The 16,436-nt window shown below is 52.8% G+C and overlaps 1 protein-coding gene across 1 annotated transcript in view; it reads right to left on the bottom strand.

The window, feature by feature from the left end:
* Mrc2 (mannose receptor C type 2) overlaps positions 1–16,436 on the bottom strand; it is a 55,700-nt gene that overhangs the window by 7,664 nt on the left and 31,600 nt on the right. The window contains 17 exon segments of the mRNA XM_013113384.3: positions 1,472–1,539; positions 1,637–1,797; positions 2,056–2,091; positions 2,212–2,350; positions 2,583–2,685; positions 3,702–3,844; positions 4,770–4,987; positions 5,616–5,764; positions 6,163–6,278; positions 8,497–8,604; positions 10,234–10,388; positions 10,576–10,764; positions 13,587–13,730; positions 14,171–14,284; positions 14,470–14,521; positions 14,523–14,635; positions 14,805–14,978. Of these exon segments, the coding sequence (XP_012968838.1) occupies positions 1,472–1,539; positions 1,637–1,797; positions 2,056–2,091; positions 2,212–2,350; positions 2,583–2,685; positions 3,702–3,844; positions 4,770–4,987; positions 5,616–5,764; positions 6,163–6,278; positions 8,497–8,604; positions 10,234–10,388; positions 10,576–10,764; positions 13,587–13,730; positions 14,171–14,284; positions 14,470–14,521; positions 14,523–14,635; positions 14,805–14,978 (2,182 nt within the window).

The following is a 16,436-nucleotide window of genomic DNA, read 5'->3' as shown; positions in this document are numbered from 1 at the left end:
AAAGAAGTGCCCAGATCTCCACTGACTCCTAGTCTTTCTGCCTCAGGCTCCCTAATTCATACATGGCAGGTACTGAGTAGAGTCGTCTGCAGCCCAGCATCTGCTTTGTCCATGTCTGGCCAGTTTTGTTCATAAGGCGACACCAAGTATAATGGGGAAGTACCCCCTTTATGCAGCACCTGGTGCTTCCTGGGTGCTGTAGTAAGGATTTAAATTGTTATCGATCAAACGGAACACTGTGATATCCAGCGGCTCTTTGCTAGGTCTTGTATCTTAAGGACATGAATGTTCTATTTTAGTGGGTCTGACTTTGAGAAAAGAGGCGGTAGTGGCACGGTGACCTGTCAACACCACATACCCGAGTCCCCAGAGCAGTAAGCCATAACTAGGTGGACAACAGCAGATACAATAGCTTAGTATTTTGTCATCTGAGACTTGGCAAACTGGTACACGCTGTAAAATAAGCTAAGTGGTATGTGAGCAGTAGTTTTCTTGAGCGAATCATGGCCTTTGCTTTTTGTACAAATTTATAGCTAGTTAGAAACTGGCCTAAAATGATCATCATCAGGGCACTGGAGAGATGGTTCAGCTGGTAAAACTGTGTACTGCTCTTCCAGAGGACTATAGTTCAGTTCCCAACACACACTTGGATGGCTCACAATTACCTATAACTTCAGGAGATCTGGTGTCCTCTTTTGGTTTCTGTAGGTACCAGCACATGCATGTATATACACACATATAGAATACATACTCATTCATAAATTTAAAAATCGTTTAAAAATTAAAAATGACTCTGTGAGTTGAGGCCGGGCTGGACCGACAGCCTCCGAAACAATACAGAGAAGCCCTGTCTCGTAAAAACCAAAAAAAAAAAAAAATTAAAAATGATTAAAGGAATACTTCATTACAGTAATGATTAACCTTTAAAATTAAATAAAGCTGGGTATGGTGGCACATACCTTTAATTCTGCTTTGGGAAGCAGAAGCAAGAGGATCTCTGTGAGTTCAAGGCCAGCCTGGTCTACAGAGGTAACCATGGCTACCTAAATTAATAAGTGCCTAAATTAAACAATGCCATTCTATTTATTTATTTATTTATAGAAATAAAAATTTGATGTTTTGGCGTATTTGATTAGTTTTGTGGTCCAGGAATCAACCCCAGGGTCTCAAGAATGCTAGGCAAGCATTCTGCCACTGAGCTACAACCCTAGCCCCTTAATTTGCTATTTCTAATCCTCACAGGAATCCCAGGAGGCAGGTGTCACTATTGCCACCTTCAGATAAGAAAACAAAGGCCAGAAACATGTCACTTACTTGTTCAAGGCCATGCAGCCAGTGAGGAGCAGAGTTGAATTCAAATGCAGGTCTATCTGTCTCTGTCTGGTCAGCCCCGACACCTCTAGCTTGGGGACACAGCTAGCCACTCCCACACGTGCCCCCTCTCACACCTGCTGCCCACTAGCACTCCCACCTGAAGCGTCCATCGTTCTCCGAGGTGTGCAGGCCGATCCACCAGTGCTGCTCCTGGCCTGAGGAGAACTGGGGAAGGAGGCGGGCAGGCAAGGGTCAGCAGCTTCCCCGTCTCCAGCCTTTGCCCTTTCCGAACCCACAGCCACTGGCTGCCTCTCACGCCCACCTTCTGCAGGTTTTGCCCCAGGAAGTCCAGCTCCGCCTGACTGTGAATGGAGGTCAGCTCTGCCTGGAACCACGTGCAGATGCGCTGTGCCTGTGCCCACGACGAGTGGTGTTCAAAGAACTTGTACTCTGCCTCCTGGAAGCGCAGCCACTCCAGCCGGCCTGCGGGAGCAGCACAGGGGTGGGAGCACACGCCAGGACACTAGACAGGCCCTTGAAAGCTCTGGGCTTGGACAAAGCCAGAGCACGCAGCAAGTGGCTCGCACAGACGAACCTGGGACAGACCCTTGGCTTGGCCCTCCTTCCACTTCACAGAAAACAGAGCGGTAGTGTCCGGTGCTAGCTAACTTAGTCCCCCTTAGGGTGGAACCCTTGACCTGCTTGGGCCAAAGCAGGGATCAGGTAGCCTGGGGGCCTCACCTTGTGGACCAGCATCTGGTTCCCGCACATCCACACCTACAGAACAACAGAGCCAAAAATGTCAAGGGAGATGGGGGCCGGGTCACCAAAATCCCTGGCTTCCAAGCCCTTGTCCAGCACTTGCCCCACCCCACCCCACTTACGACCACATCCAACCTCTAGGGATCTTGCAGATCCAGTCAAGCTGTGTCTGGCACTGCATGGCCACCCACTGCAGGGAGGCCAGGTCCAGCACTGCACAGCCTCGGATGTCGTCGTCATCATGGCGGCTCCGGTCAAAATTGTGGTAGGAAAACTGGAAAGCAAGATAAAGAAGAAAGAGGGATGTGTAACAGTTAACCAAGAAGCTCAGCCTGAGCCGAGGCCTGCCAAGTTGGGTGAGCATCTGGTCATTTACCCAATTACTTCTAACCAACCCACACTGGCCAAAATCCCTGCCCATGCCAGGCCCTGCCATGCCCCAGTGGGTACCCACCCTCAACCAAGCCCTACCCACCTCCCCAGCCTGCCTCCTCAGGGTTCCTCACCCCTAGACCATCGCTCCAGCGCCAGTTCTGACCCTCTCTAGGGTCTCGGCGGTTCAGGCCAATCCAAAACCAGTGCTGCTCATGGTTCTCAGGCTCTGACTCACTTGGGTGGGGACAGAGGAGATGGGAGGTGAGTGGGAGTTGTTGGGGCCCAAAGATAGCACCCGGTCACCGCCAGCTTTCTTCTGGGCAGCCTCTGGTGCCAGAAACCTCTAATCAATGCTGCGAACGGATGCACCAAAGCACTGTGGATTTTTCGTTCTGTTTTTGGGAAGTTCCCAGGTGCCTTGCTTAGGTCAAAAAGCAGTAGCCTGCCTCCCTGGTCCTTGACCTCCTTCTGGGGTACCTGGGCCAACTAGAGGTTAGAAAGTTGATGAGCAAATGGGGGGCATCATAGGAGAAACCAGAGGATCTGGAGCTCCAAAAGCCTGGATTCAAATCATGATTCGTCAAGGATCCATGTGACAACAACCCAACTCATCGGGACAAGCTGAGCTTGAGACTGTATGATGAACAGGGTGCCAAGAGACACGGACAGCTCAGACGCGATAGACTGCGAAAAGTGGCCAACACGGGCTGCCGTAATTACCAGTCAAGTGGAAAAATCCTGACTGCGGGGAGGAGATAACCCCGGAAATTTAGATCTTGGGAAGCCCGGGTCCACTTTTTTTTTCTCAGACCGACAGTAAATGATGACAATGCCATGTGCCATAAATTACATTCCTCGGATCTTACAGGACAAAGATGGGATCTGGGCACACTCCTCATCCCTTGCCTGAGCAGTCTTTTCTCCTTCTGTCTCTCAGGATGATTTATTGAGAGGCGTGGGGCTCTTAGTTGCCAGTGTGTGTGGGGGTCTGCAATGGGAACTGTGTCTGAGAGACACAGGCTATGGGACACTGGTTAGCAATAGGGTCTCCTATGAGTGGGTTACCCTGTGCATTTACCCAAGACACCAGGAGACCATGGTGATTTGAAAGGAAACAAGATGGTTCTAGCATTACAGGTCTTTCCAAGCCGTCAATCTACCCATCTTCTCACCCCAATCCTGACAGAACCAAGACTCTAGCAACCAAGTCTGTCCCCACCCAAGTGCAGGCCACCACACCCACTCAGTACCCAAAGATCTTGTTGAGCATGTTGGCCACAAAGTGCTCCTCCTCATAGCTGGCCAGACTCAGCAGCTGGGCCCCCAGCTCCCGGCAGACCCCTAGGGCCTGGACCCAACTCTTCTTCTCCTGCAGACGCTCTGAACTGAACACCTGTAGAAACAAACACCTGTCTAAGCTGTGGCCATGGGCCAAATGGCATCTGCCACCTTCTCACGACAGCAGTAGGACTTGGTTCTGTGGCTTTACCAGGCCACGACAGCTAAAGACAATCCTATCTCAGGGAGGCAGGTGACAAGAGCTGTACCTCATCCTCAGACCACGAGTTAAGCTCTAGTCCAAAAGCAGGGTCACCACTGACTGTGAGGACAGATCCCCCAACCCCCACTCCTGTTTAGACCTTAGTTTCTGTATGTAATAAAAGGCCTCAGAAGCCAGGCATCATGGCACATGTGTTCAAACCTAGTACTTGGGAAATGGAGGCAAAGGTCATAAATTCAAGGTTATCCTCAACTACATAGTGAGTCTGAGGCCGGCCTAGGCTATATACGTGAGAAGCTGAGCATAGTGGATTATGCCTGTATCAGCACTTCAGAGACTGAAGCAGGATTTCCAAGAGCTAGAGGCTAACCTGGGCTACAGAACAAGGCCCTGTCTTAAAGGCAAATACAAAAATCTCAAACAACAAAGTAAACTGGCGGCGCCCACACTTGGCAAAATCACAGGCCGTACCGGAATCTTCCAAATCCAAACCTCCGCATGGCAGCCAGAAGAGGCGCTAGGGATAGAACCAGGGCCTTGCACACACTTTACTAGCAGAGTCTCTTTTTTATCAGGCTTCCCAGGGGATTCTCAAGGACATGCTGGAGTCTGGCTCCTTCAACTCTCTCCATGTACTGAGTACCTACTACACATCAGGCCTCAGAACCTACTCACAAATTCTTCATCAGCAATTACCCTAGTCTGCGGTCTAGACTGGTACCTCAGGGTCACGATGGTCCCCAGGTTCCCCCAGCTGAGCTGCCTCAGTGTTCTGGTCCTCCCTCTGCCCCCTACCATGCCAATTAGGGTATCCCACCTTATAGCAGTGTCGAAGTTTGGGGTCTGAGGCCCAGCCCTGGGGACAGGAGCCAGTGAGGCTGGGTGTGGGGTCTGGCCCGGGCAACTCTGGTGTCACTGGTGTGCCCAGGCTCTGTCGGCAGATGTAGCGAGCCCGGAATGACGTACAGTTCTTCACTTCCCATAGTCCCATGGCACTGCCTGTGGCCAGAGCCACACAACCCCCACGTCTGTACCCTGAGAGGGAGAAAGAGCTTGTCTCTACAGGCGCCCAAACTGGGGGAAGACATGAGGCGGAGTCCTAGTTCCATAGTTCCATGGCTACTAGCTGTACAGGGGACAATTAGCCTTTCTGGGCCTGTCTTGTTTTGTACCCCATTAGCTTACAGGAGGGTTAAGAAGGATACTGAAGCTGTCTATACTGGCACGCACCTATAATCCCAGGATTCAGGGGCTAAGGCAGGAGGATTGCTGCAGGGCCAGGCTGAGTCACATAGTGAGACCCTTTATCTTAAAAAAAGACAATGAATGTGAAATTTGCACGGATATCAAGTATCTGTATTGTGCTCACTATTGTTGTGCATACTACATAGGTTAAATCCCTTTCCGTAAGTTAAATATCTATACCTCACACCAACTCTATAAGGAATGCACCATCATCCCCATTTGAAGATGAAGGCTCAGCGGAGGCTCAGCTAGCAAACCGCAGTGCCAAGGGTCTGGGCAGACCCGTAGGCTCCAGCGATAACGGGTCACGCAGTACAAAGGATCAGCTTACCGGGGAGGTCTTGCACTAAGCCCTGACACAGCTATGGGTCTACCACAGCCTCTGCTGCAAGCCAGTCAGACGGGGTTAATGGCTCACCAGGCTGGTCTCGGTTCCAATGTGTGTACATGACTTCGTCCCCACTGAGCCAACGGAAGGAGCCTGTGCTGTTGAGGTCTTGCAGGGCCGTCCAGAAGTACTCGCCCTCCCAGTTATAGATGAGGCTGCTGACGAAGGCCTGCTCAAATCTTCAGAAACAAGCCAGTTAGGCGGGTCACTTACTGGGAGCTTCCCTCAAGTCCTGGACCGCAGGCCAGACACCCCCCCCGGAAGCTCAGGTACTGTGCATGGCCAGTAATGTGCCCTGGGAAATGGATGCCTGAGGACTCACAGTGTAACAGGGCTCCCCCTACTGCCCATGCTTTTATTTCTTGGGCATCCAGCCCAAACCTGCACCCACCCTCTCCTACTCTACCCTGAGGTCACTTAACCACACAACTCTTTCTTGGAACAAGATGTCATAGCCTCTAAAGCACACGGGGGCTCAGAGGACTCTGGGTCCCTCTGGGCAAGGCTACCAGGACATCATCCCATTAGGCAAGATTTTGGGAGAGGGCTGGCCAGGACTCCTGTCCATCCTCTATACCTGTTGGTGATGGTGACCAGCTGAGAGCCATGATCAGTACACAGCCGCCGGGCATCACTGTAGGCAACTTGGTCTTCTCCCAGCCAGTAGCAGGAGGGGCTATGCCACGTCCAACCCTGGCTCGGGACAGAGCACAGAAGAGGGGTGTCTACGGGAGGAAGATTCCACCCTTACCTGCCAGTGCTTGATCAGGAATGACGTCAGGGTATTTCCAGATGTATGCAGGACAGAGGGGACTAATTAGGCTCCAGAGATCAGTGCCTGCAGTGTGCTCTGCATCTGGTTACTCTGAGCTCTCCTTACCATGACCAACAAGGGTGGAAGTGCTGCTGCAGGGAGCTGACAGACCTGCCTCAGGTGTGGCTCTGAGAAATAAGCAGCTTTTAAATCAAGAAATACAGGGGCTGGCCATATAGCTCAGTGGTAAGAACACATTTCTAGCCGGGCGTTGGTGGCGCACACCTTTAATCCCAGCACTCGGGAGGCAGAGGCAGGCGGATCTCTGTGAGTTCGAGGCCAGCCTGGTCTACAGAGTGAGTTCCAGGACAGCCTCCAAAACAATACAGAGAAACCCTGTCTCGAAAAACCAACCAACCAAACAAACAAAAAACCGCATTTCTAGCTTGTGTGGGGCCTTAGGTTTGGTCCTCAGTACTGAAGAAGGGAAAACAAAAACAATCAGGGGTGGGGGGCAGGCTTAGTTGGGGAAGTGCTTACTACGCAAGCATGTAGACCTGAGTTCAGATCCCCAAAACTCTTGTAAAAAAAAAAAGCAGATATGGTGGCACGTGCTCTTAATCTCAGCGTTTCGGCAGAGCGAGTAGGCAGATTCTTGAGTATCTGCCTGCGAGCCAACCTAACCTGCTGGGGAGCCCCAGTCTCAAATCAAGGAGGCCAGTCTCCTGAGGTTGACGCTTGTAGCAGACATGAACACAGATACTCATGTGCATGCACGCGCACATAAGTGTTTACCCATGTGCACATATACATGCTCATTAAAATAAATACATAAAAATGACCGGGTGCTGGCAAGATGGCTCAGAGGGTAAAGGCCTTTGCTACAAATAACCTGAGCTCAATCCACAGATCTCACAGTGTAAGGAGAAAACTGCTCCCAAAAGTTGTCCCCTGGGCTCTACACGTACATTATGAAATGTGCATGCCATGCACCGACATGAGAGACACAAACACAGCAATGAGAAATAAAAAGAGTAAAATAAACGATCAGCATTAATGGAAAAGAGCAGCTGGCTTGGACACCGGGGCTGAAAACCTTGCAGAGATGACAGGACGGGGTGCGGGCTGCTGCGTGGTCCTTAGGAGTTTGCAGAGTGGAGTGTGACGTGTCTGGGGTGGGAGGGAGGTGGAGGCAGACCTTCACCAAAGAGAGAAGTGACCACCGCAGTGGCAGTTCCAGAGTAGTGACAGGGGTCAGGGCAGACTCCTGTGTATCTGTGCCAGGGAGGTATCCAGATGCCAAGCAGGGCCAAGACCCCTGGCTGTCCCAGCGTTGCCACTAGACACAGCATCCACCCACATAACATTCCAGGCTGGCGTCCAGTCACCTTCTCCGCACCCACACCAGGACAGAGCCAAGCCCTGAGCTCGCTGACCCCAAGTTTCCTCGGCTGGGTCCCTGACAGCCTTCTCCCCCTGCTGCAGCAAGTGTGACCGCCATGCCTTTGAGGGAAGGCACAGTTGGGGCCGGGCTTGTGGAAGGAGTTTAATCCAAGGGAAAACAGCAAGGAGCCTCGGCACACGAGCCACAAAGGGTACTCTATGAGCAGTCTCCCCACACGCCACTCCACTCACACGGCTGCCAAGCTGTGATGGCAAAATCGGGTGGCGGAGGCCCATCACCCACTCACTCTTCTTCACGACTCACAGCCCCCCTTGTTTCCCCCAAACTCTGCGGGACCCCAGTGAGCTAAAGGATCAGGAGGGAGAAGGCCATCCCCACCAAGTGGCCTCTCTCCTCCGGAATAGACAGACAAAGACACTCTGTTGTCAGAGAGAGAGGCTGGGGTGCACAGAGCCGGCCCCTGCACAACCCACCCCTACAGTGACTAGAACAGGCATAACCACTGGCTGTTGTAGGAAGCAGCTTCCTTATGGAGTCTCAGAGGTAAGGCGGGGCCCTCTGCTTCCCCTCAGAGGCCCACTCCACTCCTCCCCCAATGCCACTCCCTCAGGAAGGGGCAGCTGGGAAACCAGAGGACAGGAGGTGGCCAGGGAAGGCTGCAGGGTTTTCTCTGTCTCTCTCTGTCCACCCTGAGAACCCCTTGGAGCCCCTGGGGCTGACCCCACATTGCGAAGTTCCAGAAACACACTCACCTTCCGGCAGCCGTGGTCCTCCTCAACAGCACCCTGGCTCAGCCGGCCTGCCTTCTTACAGATGGATGGCAAGGACTGATTACAAGGACTGTCATTCCAGCGTCCTTCCTAGGACACACGATAGGGAAGCCTCACCCCCAAATCTCTTCCTCCCCACAAATCTCCCAGCCAGTCCTGTTCCTAGACTGGAACCTGTCTCTAGCTTGCTGTGTGATTCCTAGCAACTGGCCTAACTTCTCCCTGTCCCAGGCTGTTCAATGGAGGGGGCAGAGTTAGTTCAATAGGCTTCACAGGTAGATGGAAGAACAAGTAGTTGAGAGGCTGGAGAGGTGGCCCAGAGGTTAAGAGCACTGGCTGCTCTTCCAGAGGTCCCGGGTTCAACTCCCAGCACCAGCAAGACGGCTCATAACCATTTATTAATCCAGTTCCTGGTGGATTCAGTGCTGTCTGGAATGCAGGCACACATGTAGGTAAAACACCCATTAAAAAAAGTTAGAGTGCTTCTGAACTGTTTCTGAAATTCTCCCTCTAATTACTTTGGATTGTGGGTAAACTTAGGTAACTGAACTGTGAAAACTGAGGCCATGAGTGTTATTTTTAAACTAAACCTCAATCTTACAATTTTACCAATAAAGACTTGGGAGTCAGGTGCAGGGGTGAAAACCTGCTAGCTCAGAGAGGCCGAGAAGCAACCAGCTGACCTTCCTCCTTAGCCAACTTCACAGAAGAGAGGGCTTTTCTTCCGCTGTCCCAAACCTGAAAGGCCTGCCAAACCCAAAGTCCCGCCCTACTACTTCCTATGAGTTTGTCTATCAGCTTTCCTGACTCCCTCGTACCCTCTTTGGATACTTCCTGTCAACTGGTTGCTGGCCCCGCCTCTTGACCCAACGTTGACTTATTTAATTAACACAATCTTGAGGTTCACAGTGTGATGAGATATCCCGCAACACATGGGTCTTACCCTTGGGACTACTGAAGAGCAGATAAAGGCTGGTGTGCCCAGACCTGAACTCAGAGGGTGAAGAGGAACACCTAAGCCCTCCTCAGTATCCCATGCTCTCAGTCAGGACTGAGTCTGCCTGTAACTCTACCCCGACAGCACAGCATCTATGCATCCCAGCACTCAGGAGACGCCTGGCACACAGGCATGGTGAGTGTCCTCACCAAATAATTTAAATGTTTAAATAGAATGCCCTAATGCAAATGGATCTGCTGCCTAGCTCTGCGGCTGCACCTGATGACATAATCTATGCTCGGGGCTCAGGCTCTTTGTCAAAATCCTGCTTCAGTTCCTTCTCCTGTTCACCCTGAATCTGAATCAAGGCATGGCAAGCAGTCACCATGCCATACTTTCTTGAGAAATCAGAACCCTGAGCTGAGGAAAGTCGGGGAGGGCAAGGGCTGGCAGAGGATGTCCTTGTTTGCTGGGCCTCGCTATGGCGTAGATTCTGGTGCCACCTGCTGGTAGGGAGGAACAGCTGGCAGGAGACTAAGAATGGGCCTGCCAATTTGCCTAAGGCTTCTGGAGAATTCTCTTCCAACCAACCCTGCAGGTAACTTAGCTATGGAGGTGAGGGTAGGATTCAAACCCTGCCAGCCACTCCTGCGGAGGGAAGGGGCTCGGTGTACACAGGTGGCTAGTAGGAGGACACCTGTTTTGCAGCGAGGGGCAGGGCACCTGGGACGTGGGGGTGGAGGAGGGTGCTACGGGGCTGTTGTGAGGAAGGAGAGTCTCACCGGCCCCCAGATGGTGACACAGTCCTCCAGGCTGTCACGGAAGTTGTTGGGCTCAAAGGGGTGCCAGTGGGTAAAGCTCACGAGACTCCCATCAGACCACTCAAAGTTCATCTGAAGTTTCAAATCATTGAGGCCAATCCACAGCTCCTCCACCTCTGAGGGACAGCAGGGGAGGGGAGCAGGAGAGAGGGGACCCTGAGGTCAGACTCAGGCCAGCAATGAAGGAAAGAACATTTTTTTTGCGCTTCCTGGGAAGAAAGGGATTGGACGGACAGGCCCTTCCCCGCCCTCCCCTCCGCTCCCCTCTGCTCCGCCCCGCACAGAGGCCAGGCCAGCCCTCACCTTGCTTGATCTGTTTGGTGATGAACTCCAGCTCAGCCATGCTGTGGATGCTAAGCAGGTCACCCCCACCCCGCAGACACGCCCTCTTGGACTCCTGCCAGCTGCGCTTCTCGGCCTGCAGGCGGTAGCAGTGGCCCTGGAAGGGCTGCCAGCTGGGGTCACACTCCACCTTGACATTGGTCCACCTGTCTACGGAGAGAGTCACACGGATGTGCTTAGACAGAACCCTGTGGGTGTCACTCACGCACACACCCTCCCCAAGCTGTTTCACAGCTGCCTTCCCCAGGACGATAGCCTTAAGATACTTCAACAAAAATCCTCCATGGCTGCTGGAGGCCTAGGGCAGAGTCCACCAGCCACAGGACCGGCCCTCTCTGGCTGAGATGGGGAGGTGACGGGACACACTAGCATCCCAAGCCAGTGTCGTGTGTAAATAGGGTTTCCTGCTAAGAGAATCAAACTTATCCCAAAGCCCCTTTGCTTATTAGATGGAACCTCCATCAGATAGCATTCATGGAGCACCCCCTTTCTGTTGGCCTGGGTAGTCTTGGGTTAAAAATAAAAGAGAGAAGAAGCCTCGAGTGAATGGGGGGGGCCCTATCTGAGCAGAGGTGGGATGAGCAGCCAGGAACATTACAGGGCGCATCAAGTCTGGCAGATCGGTCGTGTCCCTTCGCTAGGGTCCCTCAGCAGCTGCTTCCCTCTTCATACCCCCTCTCGCACCTGAGGGCCCTCTCCTGCACCCATAGAGGTGCTTTTTGGGTTTGTCCACCAGGGGATGGGGTCTGAGAGCAGCTGAGAGGCAAACAAGTCCTCACTTGGGTCTTGGCAAAAGAAAACTAAAATTCATCCAACCACCCACAAAGTCAGGCTCGGGCAGGGTTCTGTCTGGGCAAGAGTGAAGACGTGAGCCCATCCTATGCATTGCTCCAGATTAGAACTGAGGCCAGCTCCAATCTGGGTCAGCTGTGGGGGCTCCCACCATGCTTCCTGCGAGAGACTCCTCAGAGCGGATGGGCTGAGAAAAGCAGCAGGCCTGCTCTGTGTCCATCATCCTCTGTTAACCAATGGGTTAAGACTCTAGACAGGCCGGCTCTGTGTCCATCATCCTCTGTTAACCAATGGGTTAAGACTCTAGACAGGCCGGCTCTGTGTCCATCATCCTCTGTTAACCAATGGGTTAAGACTCTAGACTGCAGGGGCTGGAGAGGTGGCTCAGGGGTTAGGAGCACTGGCTGCTCTTCCAGAGGTCCTGAGTTCAACTCCCACCAACCACATGGTGGCTCACAACCATCTGTAATGACATCTGGTGCCTTCTACCGGCATGCAGGCATGCATCAGGCAGAACACAATATACATAATAAATAAATCTAAAAAAAAAAAGACTCTAGACTACAGCCCAGAACAGATTTTAGTAGCTATTCAAGTCCCAGGGGCCTGAGGAGAAAAAGGGTCTTCAGGAAATGCAGTCCCTGCTTTGGAAATGACATTGTCCCTCATAATGAGACTGGCCAGAACACAGAGTTTGTCCTCTTGCTTAGACTAGGCCTCCTGCAAACATCTGGGGGCTGAACAGAGACAAGAGAGGCAAATCTAAGCCACAGACTGGTGTTCAGGTCCTAGTGGCTAGACCAGAGCTCCCCTCTCAGGGTCCCCTCCCTCTCCGTCTGTGGAGGTTTCCATGGGTATGCTCTATTTTCTTTGTCAAAAGCCCTACTTTAGCAACCCACAGCTACGCAAGATGGACAGCGTAGCCCCTCCAGCTTTGCATTGGCAAATGCCAGCCACAGAGACACTCCTAGGGCCGGGCCAGGGCAGGCTGGGGCTGCAGCTTTACCTTTGGAAGAAGGAATGCATCCATTCTCAATTTGCTTGCAAGTGAGGGCTCCACATCAAACAGACCCAGCTGCAAGTCCAAGGCCACATGCCAGAGGGGACAGTCCCCAAAGCAGGCCCTGCCCATCCCTCCTGCGCTCCTTTCTCTCTCAGGATTTATCTCTTTGAATCGCACCTTCGAGCAAGACACTCCCTGACTTAAAAGCCCATAGAAGCTTCCCATGGGCTACTCAGCCCCACTCAGACTCCAGAGACTGGCTGCAACCTGCCTTTCTGCACTCAGTCAAACGCCCTGCTTTGGGATGGGGGGGCAGAGGGGGTGTTTCGTTAAATGCAGGTTCTGATTCAGCTCATCTGGGGTGGGGCCTCCTAGTCTGCTTTGCTAACAGGCTTCCAGGTGCTGCTGGGCTAGTTAGTGTCTGGTTCCCTCTAAAGTACAGGGTTCCATCTCAGCGCTGCAGGCATCCACCCCTCCCACAGGCAGCTCCCACGGCCGGAACTGCTCCCCTCCTACACCTCTCTGTGCCTTTGTGTGTGTGTGCAGGTGCACACGTGTGCATGTGGAGGCCAGAAGACAACCCTAGGCATCATGCACCTTTTTTTTTTTTTTAAGTCGCTTGCTGGTCTGGAGCTTAACAAGTGGGCTAGCCTGGAGGCCAGTGAGCCACAGGGTCCTCCTGTCTGCCTCTCCGGCACTGGGATCACAGCTGCCCCCACCACACTTGGCTCTTCATTTTAATGTGGGCGCTTTGAATTGAGCTCAGGTCCTCAACTGAGCTACTGACCCCCAGCCCTCCTTCTGCCTTTTACTATCAACCTGGAAATTTCAAGTCCAACATCACACTCATGAAAACCCTCTCAACTCTCGGAAGCTCATTCTCTCTCCTCTCGCATTTATTACATATTTTTGAAGCCCATAGCTCACTGTATTCTAACTATTAAGATGCCCGCGACCTCCAGCAGACTGTGGCCTCCGCAGGATCTGGTGAATATTGCCATCTTTTAGCACAATTCCCAACAAAATGTTCACCCAATGAATTAATGGCATATTCCAATTTTTCCAGACCAGCTGAATAATTGTGAGAGAGAATCAGAGTCACTTGTGTCTGTACAGAACAGGAAAGACTGAAGTGGGCCGTGGCCCTGATGGCCTTGGCCCTCTGTGACCTGCTCACCTGGCTGGATGGGCTCTGCTGTGGCGTTTGGCTTCTTCTTGCAAACATAGGGCAGGGCGATGCTGCAGTCATGGTTCTGCCAGCCACCTGAGGACTCGGTGCGGATCACTCCACAGTTCTCCTCACCTGGGTTGTCCGGCTGATCTGTGGGACAGGCAGGGTGCCAGCACCCCAGGAGAGAGACGCTCATACTGTGTCACCCCCCACCCACGCTTTTTCGGGGTCTCTGTCCTTTTCACTCCCTGTGATGTCTGCATTAGCCAGAGAAGCCCCGCTCTCCCACAGAGCTTGTCCATTCCCCCTTGAGTCACGCTGCTCTCCCGCCTGTGCTCTCACCACCCTAAAACCCCTAATCAGCAATGTATACTTTAGCTCGCACCTCCCTGAGTAGGCCCTGGGTACACAGAGGCAGCTGTGTGTGTCTAAAAGCTGTGAATAGACACCGAAATTGGGTCTAAGTCCTAGACTAGGCCAGGACTCATCTGCCGAGAAGGGTGCTGGACCGGAAGTTCCCACTTCACACCAAGGCACTGGGGCACATTCGGGGCGGGGGCGGGGGAGTGGGGGGTGTCCCCAGGTCTCACCACTCTCCCAGTTGAGGTACTTGAGGGGTGAGTTATCTGACCACTGCCAGCCTCCACTGGTGTCCAAGTCGTTAAGGCCAATCCACAGCGTAGAGCTGTAGCCCGTGAGGAGTCCTGGAAAGATCGGTCACTGACAAATCCCTGTCCTGGCCCCTACCACTCTCATCACACGCCCCTCCCAAATCGGAAGGGTACGGGGTCCTGCGGGGAGGCGGGAGGAGGGGCTGATCTCAGACTGCTGGTGTCCCCCACCCCCAGCACGGGTGGGCTGAGCCGCAGGGGGGCTGCCTCCACCTCACCGTTGATGTAGGTCTGCTCGTGGATCTCCGTGATGCTCAGGAGGTCCGCCCCCCTGCTGCTCGCAGCTGGCCCAGGCCTCCCTCCAGGACAGCGTGGATTGGAAGTTAAACTGGTAGCAGCTGTCAGTCAGCTGGTCTTTGTCCCAGAACGTCTCACAGTCGTTACCTGCCACCACCACAGATGGACCATAGGTCCCTCCCCAACTCCCACACAGGCTAACATCACATAAGAGGGACTTTGGTTCCCGAAAGTTCTTCAGCCCTCTGAGTCTGTCTGGCCCCCAACCCCAGGTCCCTGCTCCCTCCGGGGCTCTCCCACCCTGTCTGCTTCTCACTCTTGATGGGGCAGAATCCCCAGCGCTCGTCTTTGCCATAGTCCTGGGTAGTGGCACACCATAGATGCCCGTCTTCCCGGCCAGTGCTGGTGCAGCCATGGAACCACTGCTTGTCGTATTTGAAGGGGATGGTACATGGCTTCCCGTGGGAGTTTCCCTGGATGGTGTAGACCTCTACAGGGGAAGAGAGCCAAGTCTTGGTGCCTACACCCCCACAGGCTGCCTGCCCCACCCCATGGGAAAATCCACTATAACCCAGGAGACTGGGAATACTGGAGTTGGCAGGGCCTGAAGAGTCTGGGGGTGGGAGGCAACGGTCCCAGACAATGGCTTTAAAGAGAGAAACAACTCTTGTTATTGGGACAGCTGAGGAACATGGGACAGGCCTCCTGCACGCCCCCGTTAGGTGAGAAAAGGGCTTCCCAATCCCTCCAATGCCTTTCCAATGAGCCATCCAACTGAAGCTCCAGGCTGCTCCTAGATGATGGCTCCAGGCTGCCCCTAAGTGGTCTATCTTGGAACACAGCTGTCTTTCTGGGAAAGCATTCCAAAGATGGGTCTGGTCACAAGGTCTCGTGACCAAGGTCCCCATTAAGCACCTGTAAAACCTGGGTGGTGTTGCCACGGGTCCCTCTGGAGAGTGAATGGACGCTAGGCTGTCATTTAACTTTAGGGTATTCATTTTTGAAGTCTTTGTATGCAGTATTAATCTTGAATTCTTTTGATTGCATTTTATTTAGGGGGCAGGGAACATACACAACATATAAAAGTCAAAGGACAGCTTATGGGAGTTGGTTCTCTCCTTTCACTATGTGAGTCCCAGGGATTGAACTCAAGTTGTCAAGTTTGGGGACAGGTATGTGCACCCACAGAGCCATCTCACCTGTCCCAATAGAAATGCAGCTTAGGAGCGGCTCTCTTGGCCCCTTCTCCTGTCTCCTCTCAGTTCAAAATGCTTGCAGCACCCTCCTCCCCACTTTGAGACACAGCCCGGGCTGGCTTCCAATGTACCTTGTAGTCAAGACTGGCCTTAGTTTCCTGCTGTTCCCACGGCCCCAGTGCTGGGTTAGCCTGAGCCTTGATGCCCACCTTAAATGCTTCCCTGCCTTAATAGTCTGCATTCTCTAAGGCCTTTAGCTGGGCTTAACACACTCCACCAGGCTCGGCACAATCCTCTTTATGGTGTGAACCCCTTTCCAGAAGAATCAGATTAGTCTCCGAAGCCACTTCCTGTCATAATCACTTTCCCTGGGCACAAGGGGAACCCTTGCCTTGGATGTCCTCTGTCACTTTTTGGGATGGTGCAAACTAATTTTGAAGTTTTCCTTATTCTTACTTTCTACTCTCTAGATTTGTATTGCATTTCATTCACTTTATTGTGCGAGCGTCTTATAGGACAACTCTGAGAAGTTACTCCTCTACTTTCACCATGAGGTTTCAGGCAGCAGGAACCTTTAGCCTCCGAGCCACCCTGCTGACCTCTAATTTTGAATTCTGTGTGTGTGCACACTCGTGCATGGGTGTTTACACATATGCAAGCATGTATCCACAGGCACTCGTGTGCACGTGGAGGTAGCATCGACCTCCGTGCCTCTGTCTGGTTGTTCCCAGTCTCAAGGCCTTTGCACGGTC

This window comes from Mesocricetus auratus, unplaced genomic scaffold (genome assembly GCF_017639785.1).
Source record: "Mesocricetus auratus isolate SY011 unplaced genomic scaffold, BCM_Maur_2.0 Super-Scaffold_100007, whole genome shotgun sequence".
Taxonomy (NCBI): domain Eukaryota; kingdom Metazoa; phylum Chordata; class Mammalia; order Rodentia; family Cricetidae; genus Mesocricetus; species Mesocricetus auratus.
Note: the sequence above shows the minus strand (reverse complement) of the source record. Positions and strands in the feature narration are given on the sequence as shown.